The following is a 23,981-nucleotide window of genomic DNA, read 5'->3' as shown; positions in this document are numbered from 1 at the left end:
TTAAGCATTACTGTATCCTATACTATTAGGATTATGGGAATGTTGATGTACCTGTAAATGCTAGATCTTGGAGTACAGGACACTGGGCCGAGTTATATTGGGTGTGGTTCCCAGCAAAGCAACATTTGTGCAATCTTTTTTAGATAATAACTCCAAACAATCATGTTACCAGATAAGTGCTAGTGGAAGTGTTTCTCATATTTTGTGTCAATGAAATCAATAGCTACTGCAGTGATGGCTGCAGTCTTCGTTGACCATGCCAAGCAGCTGCCCTTCTGTACAATAACCACAGGCGGTTGCTCACTCGGCATGGACGACATCCAGAAGAACGCCTTGCATTTTTCTCAATAAATGTTTAGTGTGTTCCATTTGGACAAGGTAGAGACAAGGGGCAGTAATTTATTGCAAATATGCAAAATATTTAGTTGCTTGAGTTCAGCTTTAATATTTGTTGTCAAATGCCTGACCTAAAGCACATTAATATCAATTTGTAGCCGATTACATGATTGGATAAGTGTTTTTATCTTGCCACCAAGCAATTAAAGAGGTTGTAAAAAGAAAGAAAAATACCTTGTAAGACAAAGGCATAATGAGCTAGTATGCATCGCATTATTATACTTACGTTAGAACAAAGCCTTCCAGCGGTGCCCGCACACCGCTGAGGCAGCTGACATTTTCCCCAGAGTTTCTTCTGGGTTTGCGGGCTCCAGCACTATGAGTGGCCAGAGCCGTGATGACAACAGACCCGCATGGGAACCGCCGTTCATGGCACAGGGCTCTGAAGGAATGGCACCTATGGTCGTTTTTTCAGAGCGCATGCGCCAGTTATGTCACTGGCTACATGTAATGTAAATATCTTTTAAACGGTAAACTTTTAGGAGATATTTTACAATACTTATAGGTAAATGTCTGCAGAGGATGTTTACTTCCTCTTTAAGGCAAGAAACTTGCTACTCATAAACTTGGGTATCTAGAAACCCTTGAATTCCTGAAAAATAAAATCATTCCATTCTGTCTTGCATAAATACTAACTATTTAATTTCTTTGTGTTAGGGCATTATCTATTATGTAACCGTCTCATCAAAACTGGAAGAGTGGTTAGCTAATGAAACAATGCAAGAAGGTCTTAGGCCGTGTTCTGATCACTGTTATGTGGATGTAGACCCCACTTTTAATCCAAATATTGATGAAGATTATGACCTGCGATTGGCTGGCATTTCTCGGGAGAGCTTCTGTGCAAGTTACCTAAACTGGATCAAGTACTGTTCTTCTCGGAGAGAAAAGGTGACATAAGTGTGCCTATACATATTATGTCTAACTAGAGATTAAAATGCAATTAAACCCAGGAGCAAGCTTGTTTTATATATTTCTGCTACCAGTCATTAGATATAGTGGCTGCATATGTTTTTATTTTTGCAGGCTTTTTTCTTTTTCTGCTGCTGATCCTGTTGATAACAAACTTCCTGTCTTAGGATGACCATGCTCAGAGTCAGTGCCTTGAAAAGTATTCATACCCCTTGAAAGTTTACATATTTTGTAATTTTACAACTAAAAATTTAAATGTATTTTATTGGGATTTTATATAATAGACCATCACAAAGTGGCACATAATTGTGAAGTGTAAGGAAAATAATTTTTTTTACAAATATCTGAAACGTGTGGCATGTATTTGTATTCAGCCCCCTTTTACTCTGATACCACTAAATCTAAAATCTTGAGGAACCAATTGCCTTCAGAAGTCACCTAATTAGTAAATAGTCTACCTGTGTGCAATTAAATCTCAGTATAAATACAGCTAGTCTGTGAAGCCCTCAGAGGTTTGTTAGAGAACCTCTGTGAACAAACTCCATCATGAAGGCCAAGGAACTTACCAGACAGGTCAGGGATAAAGTTGTGGAGAAGTTTAAAACTGGGTCAGGTAATAAAAATATCCCAAGCTTTGAACAGCTCACATAGCACTGTTCAATCCATCATCTGAAAATGGAAAAGTATGGCACAACTGCAAACCCACCAAGATATGTCCATCCACCTTAACTGACCGGCCGGGCAAGGAGAGCATTCATCAGGGAAGCAGCCAAGAGTAACTCTGGATGAGCTGCAGTGATCTACAGCTCAGGTGAGAGAATCTGTCCACAAAACTATTAGTCACGCGCACCACAAATCTAGCCATTATGGAAGAGTTGCAAGAAGAAAGCCATTGTTGAAAGAAAGCCATAAGAAGTCTTGTTTGTATTTTGTGAGAAGTCTTGTGGAGGATATAGCAAACGTGGGGGAAGGTCAGATGAGACCAAAATTAAATTTTTTGGCATAAAAGCAAAATGCTATGTGTGGCAGAAAACTAACTGCATATCACCCTCACACCCCATCCCCACCGTGAAAGCATCATGTTGTGTGGATGCTTTTCTTCAGCAGGGACAGGGAAGCATCATAGTTGATGGGAAGATGGATGGAGCTAAATACAGGGCATTTTTAGAAGAAAACCTGTCAGAGCCTGAAAAGACTTGCGAGTGGGGTGGATGTTCACCCTCCAGCAGTCCAAAAACACTAAACATACAGCCAGCGCTACAATGGAATGGTTTAGATCAGGGATATGCAATTAGCGGACCTCCAGCTGTTGCAAAACTACAAGTCCCATCATGCCTCTGGGTGTCATGCTTGTGGCTGTCAGTCTTGCAATGCCTCATAAGATTTGTAGTTCTGTAACAGCTGGAGCTCCACTAATTGCATATCCCTGGTTTAGATCAAAGCAACATTCATGTGTTGGAAAGTCCAGACCTAAATCCAATGGAGAATCTGTGGCAAGACTTGAAAATTAGCAAAATAGCTCAAGCTCTGTCCGATTGGATGGAGAGCATCTGTGAACAGCTAAGAAAAATAGGCAAACATGTCACTCTAGATGTGCAAAGCTGGTAGAGACATACCCAAAAAGACCTGCAGCTGTAATTGTAGCAAAGTTGGTTCTACATAGTATTGGCTCGGGGGGGGGGGGGGGGGGCTGAATATAAATGCACACCACACTTTTCAGATATTTTATTTGTAAAAAAAAGTTTGCAAAACCATTTATCATTTTCCTTCCACTTCCACAATTATGTTCCACTTTGTGTTGGTCTATCACATAAAATCCCTATAAAATACATTTACGTTTTTGGTTGAAACTTAAAAAATGTGGAAAATTTCAAAAGGTATGTATACTTTTTCATGGCACTGTACATTGTTTGCATGGTGCAGTAGTGAGGAGGAATGCATTAACCCAGTTACACAAAGATTTTCTGACTACTAAAGAAAATAAAATCTCTAACTGCAATTATAAGTGCTTCCAATGGTTTATCTTGCCTTCCAAATGCCACATAAGAACCCAGTCTTTACTCAAGGCCTCTTTGAGCCTTCAGATTGGAAGTGGGATTAGTTTTTTTTTTTTTTGTTTTGTTTTTTGTTGTGTGACTGCAATAAATTTGTAGTGAACCTAACATATTGCTAAGTAAGATTTTATTACGTATTTTTAGAGTAATTGTACCTAAATTGTTATCTGTGGCACCAAATCAACATGATATTTTCACGCTAATAACATTTTGCAAATAGCTAATTGTATCATTCATGCTGTGTGTTTATAATATACAAATAATTCTTTCCGTTAGCCTATTGATGCAGAGAAAGATTCTGCCTTGGTTACTCTGTGCTATGGCCTTTGTATATTGGGAAGAAGAGCCCTGGGAACAGCCTCTCACCACATGTCTAGGTAAGTTGAAGTCCTATCTGATGACAACCGCGGGTTAATATTAGAACTTAAAAATAATAGAGGATTCTCTACAGGCATTAATACGTGTCCTAAATGTTGTTGAAATCATTTACATTACAGCAATTTGGAGTCATTTCTGTATGGTTTACATGCCTTGTTCAAGGGAGATTTCCGCATTTCCTCCATCCGTGATGAATGGATTTTTGCAGACATGGAATTACTCAGAAAGGTAGTCGTCCCAGGAATCCGGATGTCACTAAAACTTCACCAGGTATGCACATAGGCAGAATTATACTACTGACTTTTACTGGATTTTTTTAATGCTTCCGAAGAGGGTTCTTACTCCGTACTGCTGACCGTTAGCAGAGTACCCATCAGCGCTGCATAGAGTAAAATTATCATGAGTGGCAGCTAAGGAGTGTCTCGGAATCTACCAGGCAAACAGTGGGAAGATTACTCTGGCAGGCATTTTAAAAAGTTATACTTTTTTAAATGGTCATCGATACAGAAGTATGCCCGCATTGTATTTATTTTTTTGATTTAATGCATTCAATTTTATTTGGATATACAGTATTATTTTTAATGGTAGGAATTATTCATTTCAAACCACAACTCCAACGTTATATAAGTGTACGTGCCAAGCAAGAATGGAAAAAAACATATACTGTATGTTTAGACATAAGCATGGGTAAAAGTAATTTATAACAGTCTTGTTAGAGTATGGTGTGGTGCTAATTTCTGTTTCAGGCAATACACTTCAGCTCGTCTATAGTTGCAGCATAAATGTTGCTAATCTTTTCTTGTAGAAGGCCTACATAAAATGCAGGATATTTAAATCAAAATCTAAGCATTTTGCTGTTGCCATCATGACCAGACTCTACGTAGTGAAATGGTACTAAAAAGCCAGTTGTGATCTATTAATAACATTTGAAGACAAGAGGAGAAGATAGTGGTGTTTTTTTGTTTTGTTTTTTAGTGCTGACTCTTTTTTTATTTTATTTAAGTTTTATTGATTTTTACATTTTAAAACAGACAGGGAGATTAAAAAAATAACAAATAACTATCTTATACAATACAATTCGTAACTATTTATCTTACTTAATTACTTTCATCATTTATCTTATCTTATCTCCCCTCCTCTATCCCTTATATACGCTAACCCCCCATCCTACCTCCCCATTATCTGTTGGCCCACCCTCCTCTATTTATTCCGCTAATGCCTGGATGTCATTTTCGGTCTTTTTCAATGTTCTCCATTTTTTCCATGTTGCCCAATATCTGTTCATTTGGTTGTTCTCCATTTTGATTAAATATTGCATGTTATTAATATATTCGATTCTCTGTACCCATTCTCTGATAGGAGGTTTTTTAGCTTGTAACCAGTTTTTAGGTATCAGAGCTTTTGCCGCATTAAGCAAAAAGGGTACCAGCGTTTATATTTTTTTTGTTCTAATTTTCATATGTTGATTACCACTTTTTTCTTCTACCCCATAAAACAAGCATTCCCACGGACAACATGGAATTCTTTCCCCTGTTATTATTTCTATATAGGTTAATATCTTATACCAATATTGCTTTATCTCTGGGCATTCCCACCATATGTGGAATGCAGTTCCAGGTAATTTACATTCCCTCCAGCACTGCATGGATCTAGAGGGGTCTATTCTGTGAAGTCTATCCGGTGTCAGATGCCATCTCATCATACACTTATAATTAACTTCCCTAGACGCCGTATCCGATACCTGCCTATATACTGCCTTTACCATCTGCCGCTCATCTATTTTAATTCCCATATCCTGTTCCCATTTTGCTATAGCTGGTATACCATCTCGTACCTCCAATTCCGAAAGGAGTTCGTATACTCTTGACATGCAATGTTTTACTTTTACTTTAGAATTACAAAGCTTTTCTATTGATGTTAAAGTATTCTCATCCCTTTATGGGTTTTGGGATTGAATTAACAAAATGTTGAATCTGTAAATACTCCCACTCTTTTAGATTTTGCCAACTATGCTTCTTAATTATATCTTGTTTTGACATCAGGTCACCTCCAGAAGTATGCCCGCATTCTAATCTGTTTTATAGGTTAGCAAAGATTAAAGTTGTGGAACTCCAAGAATTATCCTAATCTTACGATACAGGGGACAGGCTTGACGTTTGTAGACCCTGGGGTTTAGACTTTTACCAGGTGGTGAATGAACACTGGCAAATCCTTTGGACAAGCCACCTTGGACATACCCCCTATAACCATAGTGTTTTGTTAGTGTCTTTAGGTGATGGACGTTTTCTCCCCTAGGGAGATGTTTTTTTGTTTTTTATCTGGATTCTTCACTGCATTCTATTAGATAAGAATTTAAATTAGTGCACCTGGATGAGTGTAACCTTAGTAATACCTTGGGAACAAGACCCGTTGGTGTGGGGAAGGCCTGTCATGCTGCTTCGGGCAGTGGACTCTGCTTGGGCATTCACCTCGGAGCTGAGTGCCATGAATTGCGTGGTACATTTCTATAGTTCCTAGGCCCTGAAGGCCTCCCCACCAGAGAAAACTGGACCCAAATACGGACCAACGAAATAGTAAGGTATAAGAGGTTTGCCCTATCAGACCAGTGCTGTAGCTTTATAGCAAGTATGAGACTCGATATCACCATTATTTGCTGTGCACTTACTGTAGGTGTCCTCTGGATAGTATTTGCTCTATGCAAAAAAATAAAAATGAATAATAATCAAGAGACCGGGAATTCGAGCTTGTTCACTTATCGAGTGTTAATGCTTTTAAACTTGGTGGTAAAAGCACTACTGCCACCCCCTTCCTTGAGAAAATAGATTGGGTAACTTATGAACATTTGAGTACTCCTGAAAAGATTTTAACTTCTTCAAAAACCATTGCAGTTGTACAGAATATACTGTGGAAAAAGAATTTACTAAAACATAGACTGTTCCAGTAGTAAACCCTGCTGTCTCAATCTTAAATACACCTCTTACTATGCCTACAGAATATGTTCCTTCATTTAAGGATTCTACAGACAGAAAATTTGAGACACTCCTAAAGGCTCTACTCTTGCAGGCCTAACACTATTTCTGCAAGCTGTCAAACTGCAGATAATTGGGCTGTTCACGGTACAATAACCATGTGGGGGTATTTTTTCCCATTCTAGCCCTAAAACCCCAAACCAGTACCTTCAAATTTCAACATTTCATATATAATCAGTAAGGTCAGCAATGGCCTCTCTGAGAGAAGTAATCTCTTGCATTGGCCAACATTCAAGGTGCCTACTTGCACGTTCCCAATTACCCACCTCATCAGTGCTTTTTTACACTTTGCAGTAAGAGACAAACACTTTCAATTTGTCACATTGCTATTCAACTATTCCTTGGCCCTAAGAGTATTTACAAAGGTTCTTGCACCCCTATTCCCCCTCCTTAGAACTCTGGGTTTTCAGGTCATAGGGTATCTAGAAGTCCATCTTCTGAAGGATTCATCTCTATTTAAACTATCTGCAAATGTCCAAACCACTATTCATATTCAGGCCTTTGGCGGGGTACTCAACATTCAAAACTCTGTTTAGCCTTCTGATTACCTAGAATACATAGGACTTTTTTCTGGGCACACCCCAGGGAAAGGTGTTCCTTCTGCCGAAGTGTATTTCCACTTTTGCAAGCTTATTGGGATAACACTCTATATAGTATTTGTTATATGTCCTAGCTTAGGTAGCTTACTTTAACTGCTTTCCGACCGGCCGTTTTACTGAGGCAGAATGGCACGGCTGGGCGCAACGCCGTTACCTTACATCGCTTCGCCTTTTGGCCACTAGGGGTGCGCCTGCAGCGTGTGCCAGAAGCAGATGCGAGTGCCCGGCAGGCGCGATGACCACCTGGCTCCGGCTATCGCTCATGACAATGAAAACCGGGATCTGTGTTTAAACACACAGATCCTGGTTCTTTCAGGGGGAAAGGAGACAGATCATGCGTTTTTCCCCCCACAGTTAGAAACACATAAGGAACACAGTTAACCCCTTAATCGCCCCCTAGAGTTAACCCCTTTCCTGCCAGTGACATTTACGCAGTAGTCAGTGCATTTTTATAGCACTGATCGCTGTATAATTGTCTGGTTTCAAAAATGTGTCAAATGTCCTATGTGATCTGCCATAATATCGCAGTCCTGATAAAAATCAGATTGCTTCCATTACTAGTAAAATAATAAAAATGCCATAAATCTATCTATTTTGTAGACACTCTAACTTTTGCGCAAACCAATCAATATACACTATTGCGATTATTATTCATTTTATTTTTTTTAAATATGTACAAGAATACATATTGGCCTAAACTGAGAAAAAATGTATTTTTTTTTATTAAGAGATCTGGGATCATTATTATAGCAAAAAGTAAAAGATATTGTATTTTTTTTCTTTTTTTCAAAATTGTCACTCTTCTTTTGTTTATAGTGCAAAAAATAAACCGCAGGGGCAATCAAATAGCACCAAAAGAAAGGTCTTTGTCAATTTTGTTCGTGTTCAACATCGCAAGACTGTGCAGTTGTCAAAGCGTCGCAGTGGCGAATCGCAAAAAATGGCCTGGTCATTGAGCAGCCAAGTCTTCTGAGGCTCAATCGGTTAAAAAAAATGCTGTTTTTTGGACCCCCCCCCCCCCCAGCAAGAAAAGTCGTCTTTGTTTGAGGGTGCTGGGCATCTGTGTTCATTATCAGTTGTAACTAGATTTCAACATGGTCTGTCCTAAGAAAGGATTAAAGGTGTAGAGGCTGGGCTTTTTGATATGTATAGTAATGAGGACAGACTTAGGGCAGGCTCACTCTAACATTATGCAAAAAAAAAAACCTTGCAGACTGCCATGACACCCCCTGAGAAACCTCTAAAAGGTTATAAATATTTTTTAGACCTTTGTTTGGGCATGTTGTGTGAATAGGAACACATAACAAACATATAGTGGGGTTTTCTAAAATGTATCTGCGATAGTGGAGTTTAACTATGTATGGATTCTCTCCCACCGCCCCTCTTCTGCACTGACACTTTTTTTTTTTTTTTAAATGGATGCATGCACCCCTGGTCTCTTCCAGAAATTTCGGAGTGACAGACTGCCAGCTTCTGGTTGTTGGGAACTTTAGGGCCCTGTGGACATTTTCCATACGTGCACACATGCTTTGCAAAAGTTGTGGCTTAGAAACTTGCTGCCTTCTGGTATAGCTGTGATGTTGCAAATCCCAGGAGGCAGCAGGGCCGTATTCTAGGTCGGAAACCAGGAAGAGCTGCCTGGAGCATTCACTGCCTGATGCTGGAAACAGCGCTGTGTCAGAGAGCCAGGGTGCTTCTTCCAGTCGAACAGCAGATCCTCCGGTAAGCCTAAGGGGGGTGGGGTTTGTCTCCTGCTTATCGCCCCCCTATGGATACTCTCCCCATTGTGGGGTATAGGCGATCAGATTCGTTTTCCCTAAAAACAAAAAAAAAAACAGGTAGCGTGATCAGTGCGTGATCAGGTCCTCTCAGTGCATCTGAGAGGACCTGTAGTCCCCCGCTCTTGCAGGAAAACCCTTCTTTTTAAAATAGGGGGTGGGACCGTAGGCAGCGCTGGGGCGGGGCTTAGCAGCGTCGGCGTTCTCCGACGCCAGGTGCACAAGGAGGCAAGTTTTTAAAAGCACACTGTGTGCTGCTGCAGGCTGTGGGGGGACACAATCAAAGAGGTGACATTGTCTGGTTTGGTGACATATGCATTTCCTTTGACACATTGTTACTGCTGAATCAGACTGGGCATTAATAGCAGCGACTGTGCTGAACTATAGCTCAAGCGGTATATGCATTCCTTCTCATAGTACCTCTGCTTGTGCATCGGGGTATGGTAGAAGGGGGTTAAAAACACCTAAATAAAGGGCTCTAGAAAGACTTTAGTCACACGGAAGCCTAGATCCATCCCAGTAAAATGGCATCCTCCCCTGAGAGTAATATGGCTGGTCACGGTGAGCTGTCAGGAGGGGCTGTGTATATTGCTAAGAAGGTTTTTTTCTTCAACCATTTTAAACTTAAAGGTTTGATGCTTTATTCGCATCCCAGAGTGGGACTAAGCGCAACTAGTTCCCGTCCATTGCTCAGGACCCTCATATTGAGGAACAAGGAGGGAGAGATGTTTTCTCTCTAGGACCAGGGAAAGGCTGATGTCCTCTTCCGTAGAACCTGATGCGAAGTATCAAGCTTGCAGGAAAGGTTGTTTTTCAGTCACTCACTGAATTGGTCCACTCCACATTTTTACTGCCAGTAACGCAGTCAGTCGAAGAGCCCACTTCTGCTTTGGGTTCACTAAAAGCTCCCCCAATCTTTTCATATTTTTTCTATCCATTCATGGCTATTATGTATTCTGAGTGAGAGCACCCAGATAGTTTTTTTCCTCTGAAAAAGTTCTCAATACTTTATGAAGGAAGGGCTTTATGGGGAGTTCCAGCGATTAACGCTGCTATATCCTCTGTAAACAAAAACCTGACTTGTCCAGTAGATAATGTTCATATGCTAAAGGGTCCAACAAATAAGAGGTTGAAGTTCCTTTTTTTAAAAATAAATATTTCTCCCGCAGGTTCAGTCATTCAAACCTGTGCTGGCGTTCAGAGGCCTACGGCCACATCACCCTGAAAGTGCTTGATCTTGTCTGATGTTGGAGGCTAAGCAGGATCAGGCCTGGTTAATAGCTGCATGGGAGACTGCCTGGGAATTCCATGTGCAACTAGGACCAGTTTATGGAGGTCCTGATCAGCAGGTCCAGGGTTTGGCCGGCATAGCAGAAGCATTCTGCTTTACAGTTATCGCTATGAAAGATTCTATTCTCCAGGCCTCATGGCTCATGCTAAGGCTGGTACATGTGCATAGAATCTTAGGGTTGAAAGATGGTCAGCCGAAGCGCCACACAAGTTCTTGGCCAGTTTCCCTTTTTATGGTGAACGGTTATTTGGAGACAGTCTGGCTAAGTATATCCAAAGAATTTCTAATAGAAAAAGTTCCCTTTTTATCCGGTTAAGAAGTTTAAGTATTTTTCTTTTAAATGTGCTTCTTCTCCAGTGCCAGGGGCATCTGCCTCCAGGCAGTCACAACTGCTTCCATCAGGATTCAAGAGTTAAACCTCAGGGTCACAAGCGGACCTGGGGGAGGTAACCCACAAAACATAATACTAAAGCCTTATGAAAGGGTGCCCCCGCTTGCTCGAGTGGGGGGGAAGGCTTCTACAGCTTTAAAGGGTCTGACAGGAATGATGTCAGAGTTCCCGTCTCCTTGTTTTCTCAGATCAAAACGTTCCCAGAGATCCAGTGAAAAGAAGTCACTCTTTCTAGCTTGGATCATAATTTCTTGTCTCAAAGAGTGATATCGGTGATCCCCTTGGTAGAGCAAGGATTAGGTTTTATTTTTCCCCAAACCTTTTTTTTACGGTTCCAGAACAGTACAGGGTTCTCAGACCCATTTTGGAGCTCAAAGATCTAAACCGGGTTTGAACATCCATTCTTACATCCAGTCAATCCAATCGGTAGTCTCCATCCTACAAGGGAGAGAACTTCTGCCGTCAATCGACATCAAGAATGCTTTTTTCAATGTGCCATTTTTTTCCCCCACTCACCAGAAATGTAGGCTTCAAGGTAGAAAATCTTCATTTTCAGTTTGTAGCTTTCCCTTTCGGTCTAGCTACTCCCCTTTTAGTTTTTACAAAGGTCCTGGCTCCTCCTTTAGCCAGGGTAATGGCTCAAGGTATAACAATACTAGCCTATTTAGATCTTCTCTTCATAGATCAATTTGGTACTTTGGTCACAGCAGTTAGCTACCTGGAATACCTAGGTTGGATTCTCAGACTAGAAAAATCCTCAAGTCCATCAAGAAGATTGCAGTACTTGGGGCTGATCATTGATACAGCTTAGAAGAGGATCTTTTTTTTTTTTTTTTCCCCAGGAAGAGATCAGTTCCATAAGGGATGATTAAGTTACTCAAGTCAAAGAAGAATCCTTCTATTTGGCTTTGCAGGAATTTGTTGGGAAGGATAGTGGCTTCTTTAGAGGCAGTTCTTTATGCGCAGTTTCATTTAAGACTGCTGCAAAACAGTACACTGTCAACTGGGAACAAGAAGGCCCAAGCTCTGGGCTTCCTAATGCGTTTATCCTCCAGTGTGCCTCAAGAGCCCCAATTGGTGGTTAATATCCAAGAATCTTTAAAAAGAGGAATCCTTTCTACCAGTTACCTGGAAGGTGGGTAACAATAGACGCCAGCCTTCTGGGCTGAGGAGCAGTCCTGGAAGAACCATCCTAAGGAAATGGTCCAAATCAGTGATGACATTGTCCATCAATTCTAAAGATTCAGGCAGTACACCTGGTCCTCGAGGCCTGGACGCTCAAACTATGGAATTGTCCTATCAGGATCCAATCCAACAGTGCCACAGCTGTGGCTTTTATCATTCACCAAGAGGGCACAAGACGTTGTGTGGCCCAGGAAGAGGTGAATCATATTCTGTCTTGGCAGAAATCAACATTCCTTGCCTATTTACAATTTTAATTCCAGGAATAAGAATTGACAGGTGGACTACTTTAAGTCGCCAACATTTGTTCTTGGGAGAATGGTCCTTTCACCCCGCCATGTTTCTGTTGATATACCAGAAGATGGGGAGTTCTGGATGTGGAACTTTGTGTCAAGGACAAGGGATACGTGGGCACACAAAACGGATGCCTTGATTTTATTTTATTTTTTACTGATCTATGCGCTCCCTCTTGTTCTGCTGCTTCAGTGCCTTCTTCACAGGATCAAGCAAGAAGGGAAGGAGGTGATTCTTGTGGCCCAGGAGATTTTGGTTTGCTGAGATCATAAAGATGGAGGTGGGGGTACCTTGGACCCTACCATTATGGCCAGACCTTCTCTCGCAAGTTCCGGTATTTCATTCTACCTTACAAATGCTAAATTCTGAAAGATTGTGGGTGATTAGCCTTCGTAGTTCTACTTTGGTAAATGCTAGGAATCTGGCCTCTAGAGTTAAGAAGCTGGAAGGCATATGTCTCCTGGTTTAGATCCCAGGGTTGGCACCCCAGGAAATATGTCATAGGTAGGATCCTTGAATTCCTACAGATGGGATTAGAATTGATGATGGCCTTGAGTACTATCGATGGCCATCTCTCTCTCTCTCTCTCTCTCTCTCTCTCTCTCTCTCTCTCTCTCTCTCTCTCTCTCTCTCTCTCTCTCTCTCTCTCTCTCTCTCTCTCTCTCTCTCTCTCTCTCTCTCTCTCTCTCTCTCTCTCTCTCTCTCTCTCTCTCTCTCTCTCTCTCTCTCTCTCTCTCTCTCTCTCTCTCTCTTTTATTCAGGTGGTAACGCAGATTAATCCTCCAGTTTGGTCACCCCTGAACCTTGGGACTTAATTTTAGTCCTGCTAGCTTATAGAAGCATTTTTTTTTTGGCGCCAGTAAAGATATTCCCCTGGTCCTCTTGACGGGGGAAAAATAATTTTCTTGTTTGCCATATCTTCTGCAAGAAGAGTATCAGTTTTGGCTGCTCTTTCTTGTAAGGAGCTGTGTTGGTTGTTCATAGGGATGAGCCTGTATTGCGGCCTCATCCTGAATTTGTACCGAAGGTAGTATCAGGTTTTATTTAAACCAGGATATTCTAAAAGTGTAGGGAATAATTGTGCTAATCTGCAAAAATAGCACAAAAAGCAGCTACATAAGAATGTGACAAAATTCATAAATGTGAAGGAGCAAAAATTTTGCCTTGGTGATTAAAAACAGTGTATATAAAATACATAAATATCAAAAGTGAAAAAAATGTGAATGGATGAACATCAACATAAAACTGAGAAAACCTATCCGTGAAAAAATATAATAACACGAATCCGTCCCAACAGAAGTCAGTCTCAATAATTAACAGGACCACGGTGGTGCAAGGTGCAGTGCTGGTTTGAACTGGAGGTTCAAGCCAGCACTGCAATCCACAGCAGGTCTGCTCCAAGGCCACCTGTGGATTGCAGTGCTGGTTTGAACCTCCAGTGGGGGGTTCATAGTTTAGCAACCTCCTTTTCATCTTTCTGACTCGAGCAAAAGATTGCATTTCCCGAGGTTACTGTGGACCACTCTATTGAGAGATTACTGGATGTAAGTTTGAAAAAAGTTCAATCCTGGAGTTATTCTTTGAAATAGAACTACTATGGTCTACATTCTTCATGTTCTGTGCCTTTTTTTTTTTTTTTTTTTTTAACAGTTTTTCTTTTTCATGAATAGGTGAAGGAATTGTCAGGAAGTTTAACTGGAGTTTCTATTATCCTGTCTAGGTGTTTGTTATATAGTAGATTCCTCCTATATTGGATCTATTTAAAGTAGGGCTGTTACTGATTACAATTTTTGGATTCGATTCATCTTTTTTTTTTTTTTTTAAATCGACTGATTTCAATTGATTATAACGCACATACAGATCCAACTACTTTTAGCTGATCTCCCTGCATTGCAACTCTGCATTAGTCAGTGGTAAATGTGGTATACACAATATACAATCACCGACACTAGTTAGTTTCCACAATTCATGACTTAACTTCACAGTTCACACAAATGTTTTAAATTCAAACTGTAGAACTGATGTAATTCATTTTTCTTCCACAGTAGCGTGACAATCCCTCCCACCTCCGGTCTAACTAATCACTCTCACCTTATGGCATGGACCCCTGTGCAAACAGGTGGTCATGCAAATGGGTACCAAAAGGGTTAACACGGACTATAAACTTCTCTCACGCCTCCTTATATCTCAGCAAGGATGCCAGGTCATGGGTAAAAAGAAAAGATCGAAGTGCTCACTGATTAAGTATAAAATTGAATTTTTGTGTTCAAACACAAACTACTCACATAAAGATGATAAAAACACAGCATGTAAAGCCGACAATTACGTTAGTTCCATAGGGCAGCCACGGGTGACGTCGTGTAGCTCCTCCCCAGTACGTGTTACATTCAATCAGAACTTCGTCACCAGATTCCTCCCCCTTCCCTTCATTAGCAGACGGAGGCACTTGGGGAATAGGGGTGGAGTCCAGTGACATCGATGCCCATGGCGGCACCGGAACTCCCTAAAGGCCCGGAAGCCGACGGAGAGGTGAGTACTGATCAAAAGAATTTTGATCAATCAAAAAAATGTATTGAGGAATTATAGATTTCCACAGCCCTAATTTTAAAGGCAAATACTTGAGGTATAGCTTTTGACAATCAATTAGACGTCTTTTATAGGTTTTTCCTCTCATTGATGCTAGAATGAATTCTAATTGCTAAGGATTTCCCGTGATTAGAACTGTCCCTGCACAAAGTGTAATTTCTGCAGAAAAAAAAGTCATTTAAAATCACTCGCGGCTATAATGAATTGTCGGCTCCCATAATACAGAGAACGGTCATTTAAAGTCATTGATAAAAAAAGAAAAAAAGCTTGGGGTTCCCCCAAATTCAATTACCGGGCCCATCAGGTCTGGTATGGATATTAAGGGGAACCCCTCGTCAAATTAAAAAATTTACATGGGGGTCCCCCTAAAAATCCATACCATACCCAACCTGGCAGGCCGCACGAAAAGAGGGGAGGACGAGAGAGCGCCCCCCCTACTGAACCATACCACTTTTGTACCCCCTTACCATTTCAAACGGGGTGGGCCGGGATCTGGGGGTCCTCTTGTTAAAGGGGGCTTCCATATTCTGATAAGCCCCCCGCCGGCAGACCCCCACAACCACCGGCCAGGGTTGTGGGGATGAGGCCCTTGTCCCCATCAACATGGGGACATGGTGCTTTTGAGGGGTCACAGACCCCCAAAGCATCCTCCCAATGTTGAGGGCATGTGGCCTGGTACGGTTCGGGGGGGGCGCTTTCTCGTCCCCCCTCTTTTCCTGCGGCCTGCCAGGTTGCGTGCTAGGATAAAGGGTCTGGTATGGATTTTTAGGGGGACCCCCATTTCAAAATTGAAGGACCTGGTAATTGAATTTGGGGGAACCCCACACTTTTTTTTTTTTTTAATCAATGACTTTCACTGACTGTTATCTGGATTACGGAAGCCAACAATTCATTATAGCCGCAAGTGATTTAAAATGACTTTTTTCCTGCAGAAATTACACTTTGTGCAGGGACAGTTCTAAGCACGGGAAACATGCGTCCCTTCACATGCATACTATATACACCCCCCAGGTACGAAATTTAAAGGAATATTACACTTTTATTGTTTCACTTTAATCATTATTAAAATCACTGTTCCTGAAAAAACTGCCGTTTTTTAAAACTTTTTTTTTTTTGCATTGATCCATGTCCCCTGGGGCAGGACCCGGGTCCCCAAACACTTTTTAGGACAGTAACTTGCATATTGGCCTTTAAAATTAGCACTTTAGATTTCTCCCATAGACTTGTACAGGGTGTTCTGCGGCTTTTCGAATTTGCCGCGAACACCCCAAATTGTTCACTGTTCGCTGAAGCTCATCCCTACTAATTGCCATCAGTCACTGCACTTTGTAAACCCAGGTGTGTAAAGAGTGCAGTGCTTAATAAATTAGGTCTTTGAAATACAAGTTAAATGTGTGCATCTATTTCTAGCTCCCTCCCACAAAAGTGGAAGCAGTAAGGGAACTTTGAGTCGAGCAAAAAAAATGTAGGAATGTAATTTGTTAAATTTTTCTTTGTTTTAGGACCATTTCACCTCTCCAGATGAGTATGATGACCCTGCAGTGTTGTATGAAGCCATCATGAATCATGAGCAGAATTTAGTGATTGCCCATGAAGGCGACCCAGCATGGAGAAGTGCGGTTCTCTCAAATTCTCCCTCACTGCTGGCCCTGCGGCATGTCATGGACGATGGAACCAATGAATATAAGATCATCATGTTGAACAAGCGATATCTCAGCTTTCGGGTCATTAAGGTGGTTTTCTCAGCCATTCCATTTCTAGTTCTTGAGCATTGTCTATAGTTGCCTTGAATCTTGAAATTGAGGAGCTTGTGAATTAATGTCTTCTGAAAATACGAATTCTGACTCATTCTAATCCAATGACTTAAGCACTTCGAGTCGCTGACCCCATAAAAGTATGTAGAGCAGGAGTTCTGACTTTCACTGCCTAGGTACTTGTTCTGACTCTGTGCCTCAAAAGTGGCATATCCAAAACCGATGGCTAACATTTTCAAAAAGTTAAAGTCAAAAAGTTATTGCTGGCAGCCCCCATCTTTCTTTCATTATGGGTTTTCTTTTAATTGTGATTTGCTTAAAAAACATGGCAAACATTCAAGTGCATATTATGTTGTCAAATAGTACAAATCTGTAAGCAAGAATCTGTGCATAGCAACATATTTCAAATAAAAATGTACCACTTGCATAGAATGCCAAGTTTTTGTCATGGATAATCCTGACATTTTGGCCCTGAGTTGGACAAGTTGTTTTCAATGCCTGCTGGTCATACTAAACACACAGTTTAAGTTACATTGTGCCTTCTAGTTCTCTATGTGAATGATGGCACTGTAATTATTGTAATGGAAAAAAATATATACACATGACCCAGATCTTTCCCAGCCTGTCTGCAGGGAAGCATAAGCAGGGGAAGCCTCTGGTGCTGGTCACATGGTAAAAAAAAACGCTTTTGGAATACAGAGTTAGAATCAATAATTATCAATAAACTGTTTAAATACTCACTCGAATATATATTTGAAATCAAATCTTTCTTATTTTTTGGCATTAACATGGTATGGGTGGATTTTTGCCAGTCAGAGGTTGTCATGTCCCTCCAGCTTGTGCCTTAGAATAAGGGGGAGGTGAAGCCTCCATTAATCTACATGTTATATCCCGCTCCCATTGTATTTAGCTGGTTAGTGGTCATGGAGGAGGAGGAATGGAGTGGGCTGCTCTTTACCACTGTGAATACGCTCACATGTGTGACTCACACATAGTCACATGGGCTGCTCAGATGTGATGGGGAGAAAATTCTCAGCATAGACATTGAGCATGCGCAGAGCTGCTACCACAACTGCAAAATTCCAAGCTGAATTGGGACATGGACAGAAGGTGCAGATAGAAAGCAGCAGGATCAACCTTTGGTTTTTGTATTCTGCAAAAAAAAAAAATAATAATCATCTTATAGTGACTGCGTATGAACAGAATGTAATACTGCATTTGATAGTTTTTTTTTTTATGATGTGGGTTTAGGGACACTTAAAGTACCCAAAGCAAAAAAAAAATTCAGGATTTACCTTGGATTCGGACATTTAACAAAAATTAAAAACCTGAGAAAATACTTCAGAGCTTGAGAAGAAGCACTTCCTTAAAATTCAATTCTTTTATCACACTCTTTATAATGCCCTGCCTCTAATTTTCTTTACAGGTAAACAAGGAGTGTGTTCGAGGTTTATGGGCTGGACAGCAGCAAGAACTTGTTTTCCTTCGGAACCGCAACCCGGAAAGAGGAAGTATTCAGAATGCTAAACAGGCTCTCAGGAACATGATCAACTCATCTTGTGACCAGCCTATTGGATATCCCATTTATGTATCGCCATTAACCACTTCCTACTCTGACAGCCATGACCAGCTTAAGGAAATTCTTGGAGGGCCAATTAGTGTGGCTAATATCAGGAACTTTATTGTGTCTACATGGCACAGGTATGAGCAAGAAGTGTTTGAAACGATATGGAGAATGAAAATTGAATGCAGGTGCTGGATCTTGATAAGACATGAGAATGTTTCAGTTAGGTTTGGGGCTGATAATGTGGGAAAGAAAACATGTCTTAGAAGTTTGACATCTTATGTGGAGAATGGACATTTTACAGTGCTGTCACATAACTACTAGAAGGTATTGCTTGGGAAAAATGTAAGACACATTCACGCAATCCAGCATTGCAGTGAATTTAAAATATAATGGGTATGTTTCCTGTAGATTTTATCATGGAAGTTGCTAGTGTGGCAAATAGGTCAAAATGCATAAAGGTCTTAAAGTGGTTGTAAACTTTTACACCACTTGTACCTACAGGTTAGCCTGTAATGAGGTTTACCTGTAGGTACTGTAAATATTTACTAAACTTGCACAGTTTAGGAGATATTCACTATATGCACAGCTGCCGACGTCATCAGCGCATGCACGCTAAATATATGGCCCGCTCATGCAGTTTCTTCAGTACCCGTGCCCTTACTGGCGGCACCTACAAACATGAAAGTAACTTCGATGAAAGATGTCAGCAGTGGCAGCAGAGTGCAGGCGACACTGCAGGGCATTGTTCTGAGGAAGGTATTTCATAATGGGCTAGTATGCGATGGATACTAGCTCATTATGCCTTTTGTCTTGCAGGGGTTTTTTTTGTGTTTTTTTTTCCCAGAGGTTTACAACCTCTTTAAAAGACCTTTCTGAAAAAAGCAATATACAGTTGTGCTCATAAGTTTAAATACCCTATTAGCATTTAGGATTTCTTGGCCATTTTGCAGAGAATATGAATGAGAACACAAAAACATTTTTCACTCATGGTTAGTTTTTGGCTGAAGCCATTTATTATCAACCAACTGTGTTTACTCTTTTTAAATCATAATGGCAACAGAAACTACCCAAATGACCCTGATCAAAAGTTTACATACCCTGGTGATTTTGGCATGATAACATGTACACAAGTTGACACAGAGGGGTTTGAATGGCTGGCTAGTAAAGGTAACCATCCTAACCTGTGATCTGTTTGCTTGTAATTAGTGTGTGTGTAAAAGGTCCATGCGTTTCTGCATTTCTGACAGACCCTTGCATCTTTCATCCAGTGCTGCACTGACATTTCTGGTTTCTGAATCAAGGGGAAAGCAAACATTTTGTCAAAGGATCGTCAGGAAAAAGGTAGATGAACTGTATAAAACAGGAAAGGGATATAAAGATATCCAAGAAATTGAGAATGCCAATCAGCAGTGTTCAAACTCTAATCAAGAAGTGGAAAATGAGGGGTTCTATTGAAAGCAAACCACGCTCGGGTAGACCAACTAAATTTTCAGCCACAACTGCCAGGAAAATTGCTAAGGATGCAAAAAAAAAGCCATAAATAACTTCTGGTTAAATACAGGACTCTCTGAAAACATGTGGTGTGGCTGTTTCAAGATGCGCAATGAGGCACTTGAAGAAAGATGGGCTGCATGGTCGAATCGCCAGAAGAAAGCCAAATGCCACAATGTATCCCGCTTACAATATGCCAAACAGCACAGAGACAAGCCTCAAACCTTCTGGCACAGTCATTTGGAGTGATGACCAAAATTTTGCTTTTTGGCCACAACCATAAATGCTACATTTGGAGAGGAGTCAACAAGGCCTATGATGAAAGGTACGGAGGTGGATCGCTGATGTTTTGGGTATGTATGAGCTACGGAGGCCCAGGAAATTTGGTCAAAATTGTTGGCAAGGTGAATGCAGTATGTTATCAAAAAATCCTTGAGGAACATTTGCATTCATCAGCCAGGAAGCTGCGCATGGGATGTATTTGGACATTCCAACATGACAATGATCCAAAACACAAGGCCAAGTTGATCTGTCATTGGCTACAGCAGAATTAGTGAAGGTTCTGGAGTGACCTTCACCTTATTCTGGAAGGGGGGGGTGTCTCAAATGTGCAGTTCATGCAAGACAGCCCAAGAATTTACAGGAACTGGAGGCTTTTTGCCAAGAGAAATGGGCCGTTTTACCATCTGAGAAGATAAAGAGCCTCGTCAACAGATGCCACAAAAGAGTTCAAGCTGTTATTGATGTTAAAAGGGGCAACACAAGGTATTAAGAACTGGGGAATGTAAACTTTTTATTAGGGTCATTTGGGTAGTTTCTGTTGTCATTATGATTTAAAAAGAGTAAATACAGTTGATTGATACAAACACTAACCACAAGTGAACGAAAAGTTTTTGTGTTATCATTCATATTCTCTGAAAAATTCCCAAGAAATTATACATTCTGGCAGTGTAGAGGTAGGTAAGTTATGCTCTGCATTTTCCTGAAAACATTCAAGCAATGAATATGTTGCAAAATTGCACTTCTCCTTCACTTGATTTTGCAGTATTAACAACTGACAGCTTATCTGATATCCTGTTTTTATTATTTTTTTTTTTTTTTTTTTTTAGGTTACGGAAAGGTTGTGGTGCAGGGTGCAATAGTGGTGGAAATATTGAAGACTCTGATGCTGGAGGCGGGACCTCCGTAAACAGTAACAATCCTTCAAATACAAATGATACTCAAAGTAGTTTATCGCAGGGGGGCATTCCAGGAGGCACAGGACATGTACAGACAGCACGCCTTCAACCTCCAGGAGTCCCCCATCCATCAACACTAGGTATTTTTTTTTTTTCCTAGTTTGGGTTGGAAAATTCATCTGTGCAAATATGCCAGTAAAATGCATAATGCTACTTGCCCAATAATCATTTGAATACCTTTTTGTTAACGAAATGTTTTGTTCCAAAAAGTAAAAAACTTTTTTGCTTTCTAATTTAAGACTTTCATTATTGCAGGAACCAGCCACAGTTCCCACTCCATGCAGTCAAGCCTTGTCAGACATTCCCCTGCTCGTGGCTCTGTAGCTAGTCAATCATCTTATTGCTACAACAGCCGTCATTCGTCACTTCGGACATCCAACACAGGATTTGTGCCTTGTAGGCGCTCCTCTACCAGTCAAATTTCTCTCCGCAATCTCCCCACATCCATCCAATCCCGCCTCTCCATGGTAAATCAAGTAGACCCCACAAGCCAATCAGTTGTGGTAGGTCTTCCTTCCTCCAGCAGCTCCAGTCAGAGTATCCCAGCATGCAAGCGACACACATTAGTAGGATTTTTGGGAACGGAAGGAGGAAATAACCTCACCGAAACACAATCTTGTGGAAATTCAAGTCCAGCAACACATTCAAGAGCCAAAAAAGAAGACGTTGTATATAGAGTGCAGGTTAGATTTACTTACTTTAATTTTTTCTTTGTCCTGATAACAAATTTGTATTACATTTTTAATAAGCTTTGCAAGGAAAGGGTCTTCAAATTCTCAGTAAAACCAGATAGCTGTTTTTGCTTGCAATAGGCTTAATTTTTGCTTCTTTAGCTTTTATGATTAGAAATCATAAAAAATAACCTCAATCGATACCTAAAGCAACCCTTTCTTATGCCAGTGGTTACAGAAACAGTTGGCAAAAATGCGCTATTTGTTGTATAAGCTCGCTGATGTGTAGTTGAAATAATTTGCAGCCAGCTATGTGTGCCGCGGTGGTGTAACACCCGTGCACATGTGCGGGATTAATTTCACCTTGGCCTGGCCATTCAAGTGGCCAGAGATCTGAAACCTGGAAAGAAGTCTGGGTGTCAGAAACCATGAATCAGACTGAGGCAGAAGTACAATTTAAATCACACTTGTTTATTAAATAAAAATAAAAAGGTAAATAGAAAAAGCATAGTCAAAGCATAGCCAGAGTCCAGTAACCGGATAGAGTAGTCAGCCAGGCCAGAGTTCAATAACCACATCAGGTAATCAGCCAGGCCAGAGTCAGGGATCCAAGTAGAGCAACAGCAAGCAGGATAAGGAGCCAGAAGGGATGTTAGCAAGCCAGTCTTTAAACAGAACCGCAGGAGATGGTTTCTTGTGATGTGACCAAAGCGAAGGCAGAGGTGAAGTGAGCTGGACAGCTTTAACCACTTCAATACCGGGCACTTAAACACCTTCCTGCCCAGACCAATTTTGAGCTTTCAGCGCTGTCGCACTTTGAATGACAATTGCGCGGTCATGCTACACGGTACCAAAATGAAATACGTTTTTTTTGTTTCAGTTTCAAAACTTTGCGAATAAGTACGTTTTCTCCTTCACTGATGGGCACTGATGGGGTTACACTGATGGGCAATGATAAGGCGGCACTGATGGGCACTGATGAGGTGGCACCAATGAAGTGGCACTGATGAGGTGGCATTGATGGACACCGATATGTGGCACTGATAGGCGGCACTGATGGGCGACACGGATGGGCACTGATAGGTGGCACGGATTGGCATGGATAGGTGGCACAGGTGGGCATGGGTTAGGCGGCATGGGTAGGTGGCACAGGTGGGCATGGGTAGGTGGCACAGGTGGGCATGGGTAGGTGGCACAGGTGGGCATGGGTAGGTGGCACAGGTGGGCATGGGTAGGTGGCACAGGTGGGCATGGGTAGGCACTGATAGGCGGCACAGATGGGAACTGATAGGCGGCATTGTATTATATTGTACTAATGGATGCCAATCAGTGCCAATCAATAATGCATGCCAATCAGTGATGCCCATTGTGGGCACTGATTGGCATCCATTATGGGCACTGATTGGCATCCATTGTGGCACTGATTGCAATCCCTGGTGGTCTAGGGTGGCATACCTTGTCCTTGGCATCCCTGGTGGTCTAGTGGCGTCCCTGGTGGTCCAGTGTGGGCATCCTCGGGGGGGGGGGCTGTGCTGATAATCGATCAGCACAGACCCCCCCTGTCAGAGGAGCAGCCGATAGGCTCTCCTCTACTCGCGTCTGACAGACGCGAGTGAGGAAAAGCTGATCACCGGCTTTTCCTATTTACACTGTGATCAGCCGTGATTGGACACGGCTGATCACGTGGTAAAGAGTCTCCGTCGGAGACTCTTTACCGAGATCGTAGTTGCCGGGTGTCAGACTGACACCCCGCAACAACGATCGCCGCGATGCGCGCCCCCGGGGGCGCGCAGCGGCTCATAATCCTGATCACGTCATATGACGTCCGGTCAGGATTATGAAACCACTTTGCCGCCGTCTATTTGCTATAGGGCGGGCGGCAAGTGGTTAAGTAGGCAGGTCAGACGAGCATGATCAGGAACAGCTGGTAACTGTGGAGAGAGATGAGAGCTGGCAATTAGCTGACAGTTGCACAGCCAGCCCAGACACTGGGCGAAGATGGAAGCACTGGGGGAAGCCATGATAGCGATGCACTGGAGGGCTCCATTTTGTAGTGAAGTCTGTCATAATATGCAGTGCATACTAGTACATCTTGAAATAAACCTGCAGGGGGGCCCATTATTTTGTCTTATGAAAAATGCTTTACTATCACTTTATTGCAGAATTCTGGGAAAATCTGTGAGCCAATCACATAGTTACATAGTAGGTGAGGTTGAAAAAAGACCAACCTATGTGTGTTGATTATATGTCAGTATTACATTGTATATCCCTGTTTGTTGCAGTCGTTCAGGTGCCTATCCAATAGATTTTTTTAAACTATCGATGCTCCCACCACCTGTGGAAGGGAATTCCACATCTTTGCCTCTTTTACAG

The 23,981-nt window shown here is 41.6% G+C and overlaps 1 protein-coding gene across 10 annotated transcripts in view; it reads left to right on the top strand.

Annotated features, from left to right (window-relative positions):
* The window catches only part of PCNX1 (pecanex 1), a 244,693-nt gene that overhangs the window by 201,336 nt on the left and 19,376 nt on the right, over positions 1–23,981 (top strand). For all 10 annotated transcript variants that reach the window (XM_077464610.1, XM_077464612.1, XM_077464611.1 and 7 more), the window contains 7 exons: positions 1,054–1,284; positions 3,636–3,736; positions 3,857–4,007; positions 16,390–16,620; positions 18,068–18,342; positions 20,809–21,017; positions 21,193–21,620. In XM_077464610.1, coding sequence (XP_077320736.1) covers positions 1,054–1,284; positions 3,636–3,736; positions 3,857–4,007; positions 16,390–16,620; positions 18,068–18,342; positions 20,809–21,017; positions 21,193–21,620 — 1,626 coding nt within the window. The remainder of the gene's footprint in view (positions 1–1,053; positions 1,285–3,635; positions 3,737–3,856; positions 4,008–16,389; positions 16,621–18,067; positions 18,343–20,808; positions 21,018–21,192; positions 21,621–23,981) is intronic.

The sequence above is a fragment of the Lithobates pipiens genome, unplaced genomic scaffold (assembly GCF_037356315.1).
Source record: "Lithobates pipiens isolate NorthernLeopardFrog02 unplaced genomic scaffold, aLitPip1_a1.2 Scaffold_30, whole genome shotgun sequence".
NCBI lineage: Eukaryota > Metazoa > Chordata > Amphibia > Anura > Ranidae > Lithobates > Lithobates pipiens.
The sequence above is the reverse complement of the archived record's forward strand: the minus strand, read 5'-3'. Positions and strand labels throughout refer to the sequence as shown.